General features: G+C 41.5%; 1 protein-coding gene across 1 annotated transcript in view; it reads left to right on the top strand.

Annotated features, from left to right (window-relative positions):
• The first annotated feature begins 815 nt into the window (after window positions 1–815).
• Window positions 816–3,108, top strand: part of NKX6-2 (NK6 homeobox 2) — a 3,500-nt gene continuing 1,207 nt past the window's right edge. Inside the window, exon 1 of the mRNA XM_010714956.2 lies at window positions 816–944. Within this exon, the coding sequence (XP_010713258.1) occupies window positions 816–944 (129 nt within the window). The remainder of the gene's footprint in view (window positions 945–3,108) is intronic.

The raw sequence follows: 3,108 nt of genomic DNA, 5'->3' as shown, positions 1-3,108 counted from the left end.
AAATGATGCATATCTTCCCTAAATCCCACAGAGTGAGAGTGGTTAACTTGTACTCTGCATTCCTGTAAAGTCTCATGGAAGGGCCGTTTCCCTAGCATGTAGGAATACACAAAATGTTTGCCAACACATTAAGGCCCTAGAACAGTTCCTGCTGCCCAAACCAGGCTTGCTGCACCTTTCTCACATCCCTCGTGCACCCTGTGCTCTTTGCTTATAGAAAGGTTCACCTAAAGAGCAAAGCACTGTGATTTCATTTAAAAGAAATTAAGTAGATCCCTACATAATTGTCGTGACTTCAGCTGAAACTCGGAAGTAGGGGCAGAGGAATTCACTGTAAAAGAACCCTGTACAACTCAGTGCCTGATGTGCTGCTAAAAGAAGCGGGAACGAAGAGTAATGCGTGAGGACTCAGGATTGGGTTCTCACCACAAGCACTGGTCGGAGCCAACTGAACTCAAGGCACTCCTCTGTGAGAAAGGCATTCCCTCCTGTGCATTCGCCATAATGCCTGGCACCATGAAATGGAGTTTGCTTATTATTTCAATTAGGATTTTGCTAATTTTTATGCTGTAAAACCAGTAGTTTTCAGTCAAAACAAACCCCTCTTATGAAGAAAGGGAACTGGCTGTCCACCAGCGCACACTGGTGTTCTCCTCAGCGAGCCTCGGCCTGGAGATCAGAGCTAAGACACCATGCCACCCTCAGCATTATGCAAGAAAACAAGGTAAAACAGGGGTCAGCACAAACACCGCATGTTTGTACCTAGCTGTGCTTACACATGAGCTATCTAGATCGTGTGTAGTGCTGCTCTAGGAATGAAGCGAACACGAAACCAGGAAAACTGTTCAAGCAGAAGTTTTGGCCCCGATGAAGCTGACTGTAGAAGTACCACTGACTCAGGAGGACTAAAGCTTCCACAGCAGGCCAACAACAGTAGTGCATCAGTATAACCTCATGACAAAATCCAGAGAAAGGACAGTTTATGCTTTTAACTTCATCTGCTGCAACTGAAAGCAATGCGACATTTTCCATTTATCTGAAGTGTACACTGAATCTCAAACATGCTTCTTGAGAGGAATGTGTGAAGAATAGAACCCAACCCCAGCACTGATAATATTGTATCAAAAAACAGTATAGCTTATTCGTTAACTGTAACAGCGATTATAAAACTTAGATCACTCAAAACATACCAGTTCAGACAACATCTGTATTAAGAAATGCAGTGTAAGAAACAACCATTGATTGAAAGAGAAATATAAAGTAGAAAGAGAATGGTAGAATGGAATTTTTCATCTCATAAGTTCATTTCGTAAGCTTTTGTTCAACTTCATAAATCCCAAGCTTTTCTATTTAAACACTTGCTACTATGAAAGCTAAGATGGATTTGCTAACTAAAACAAATTCTGGAATACTGCTTTAAGGCTATCATTGCAATTGTTCACGGCTTCCTTCTAAATTCAAATACTCACTTATTAAGCACATAGGCCTAACACAAAAAGTGACTTTAGATCTTTCTCTGCTTCTTCTTTTGTTCTGCAAATGCAACAAACTGATGTATCATACACTTTGCAGCTAAGAATTCCAACAAGTTCCAAGTAGTTTCTAAGCATACAGTACTTTTCACATCCTCCTGTGGTTAAAGACATAAAATGCAGTATGATTGGATATATGACAAATATCCTATATATAAAGCTTATATTTACAAAAACTAAATAAAATGGCCAAGTAATGAGAAGCTACAGATATATATATTTTTCTCATAAGGTGATGAAAAAATGCAGGGAAAACAGATGGCAAGTTAAGCAAAAAAATGTAGGCTGTATTGTTCCTTTCTTTCTAGGTATTAAGTTATAAAGAAAAATATGCAGCTTTTTGCCCATTTAAAAAATTTCAATTTACAGCTAAGATCAGATAGAGGTAATTATTTCAACAGAAATGAAAATATATCATGTTGTTTCTACCAGAAAAATCAATGTGCTTTATTTCCTGAACAAAAATAGGACACTGATTGGAGAAACTCTATAGCAACAGTGAATCCAACTCTGCAGTGCACTGCTCATGCAAAACTTCTCATTGCCCCTGGTGGCTGTGCAAGGATTACAAAATGGAAAGTAGGATGCCTTTGTCTTGTGGTCTGGAACACAAGGAAGGATGGGTGAGAAAAAACACCCTAAAGATGATGTGTTCTGCGTACATGCATGAGGACAGCCTGTTGGTTTTACATCTTATACTCTTAGCAATATTCTCATATTAGATTTCTATCAGTTCTCTGCTCAAGTTCAAAGAAATTTCTTCCTACGTAAGTCCAGCGTTAACATCTCTTCCATGCCAGAAAGGAAGTACCAGCTTCCAGCATAAAACAGCGGACAGCGAGCATCAGGCAAAGACGTACATTTATCCTCTCACTGATGCTGTTTGCACAGCTGAGAACAGCAGCTGCAGGGTTGGTTCTCCGTGGACCTTCGGAAGCTGAGGAAGGATTTGCTGCACCCCTCCTTGGGCTCCTAGCCTGTACTCAGAGATCACGGAGTTGGACGTGCAAATGCCCAAATGAAGGAGCTGCGGCCTACGCAGAGCCTGTGCCCTTAATGCCGCGACACAGCGAGCACTGAGCAGAGCGCTGGCTGCAACCCTGCCCTGTTCACGGAGAGCCCCCCGCCCCCGCTCTGACAGGATGTGATGGGGAGGAAGGCTCAACTTCTTCTCCCACAGGCTCATGCTGCGTGGCCCTTAGCAGTTACAAGGAAAACTCTGCACTGTTCACTGTCTGGCTGTAGTTTGCAAGGAACCTAGCTGCTAGAATAATAAAATACACCTCTAATCATATTTGGACGTATTTGTGAAAAGAAACTTTTCAAAAGTTTAGAGTTTGGGCAAATGTTCACATCATTTCACAGAAAGTTCAGAAGTACAACTTAGATACAAAGACTCCCACTGAATTTCTGACTTGTGCTCTAGAGCAGAACAACAGCAAACTATATGGGCTAAAGGCTCTGAAGAACCTGCAAATCACTCATGCAACAATGTCTTTCTGTCAAACCTCACCCTCATTTTGGCTGAGAGATTGGCCTGGATTTGCATTTTGCTTGCACACTACTGTACTTCTTT

The sequence above is a fragment of the Meleagris gallopavo genome, chromosome 8, assembly GCF_000146605.3.
Source record: "Meleagris gallopavo isolate NT-WF06-2002-E0010 breed Aviagen turkey brand Nicholas breeding stock chromosome 8, Turkey_5.1, whole genome shotgun sequence".
NCBI lineage: Eukaryota > Metazoa > Chordata > Aves > Galliformes > Phasianidae > Meleagris > Meleagris gallopavo.
The sequence above is the reverse complement of the archived record's forward strand: the minus strand, read 5'-3'. Positions and strand labels throughout refer to the sequence as shown.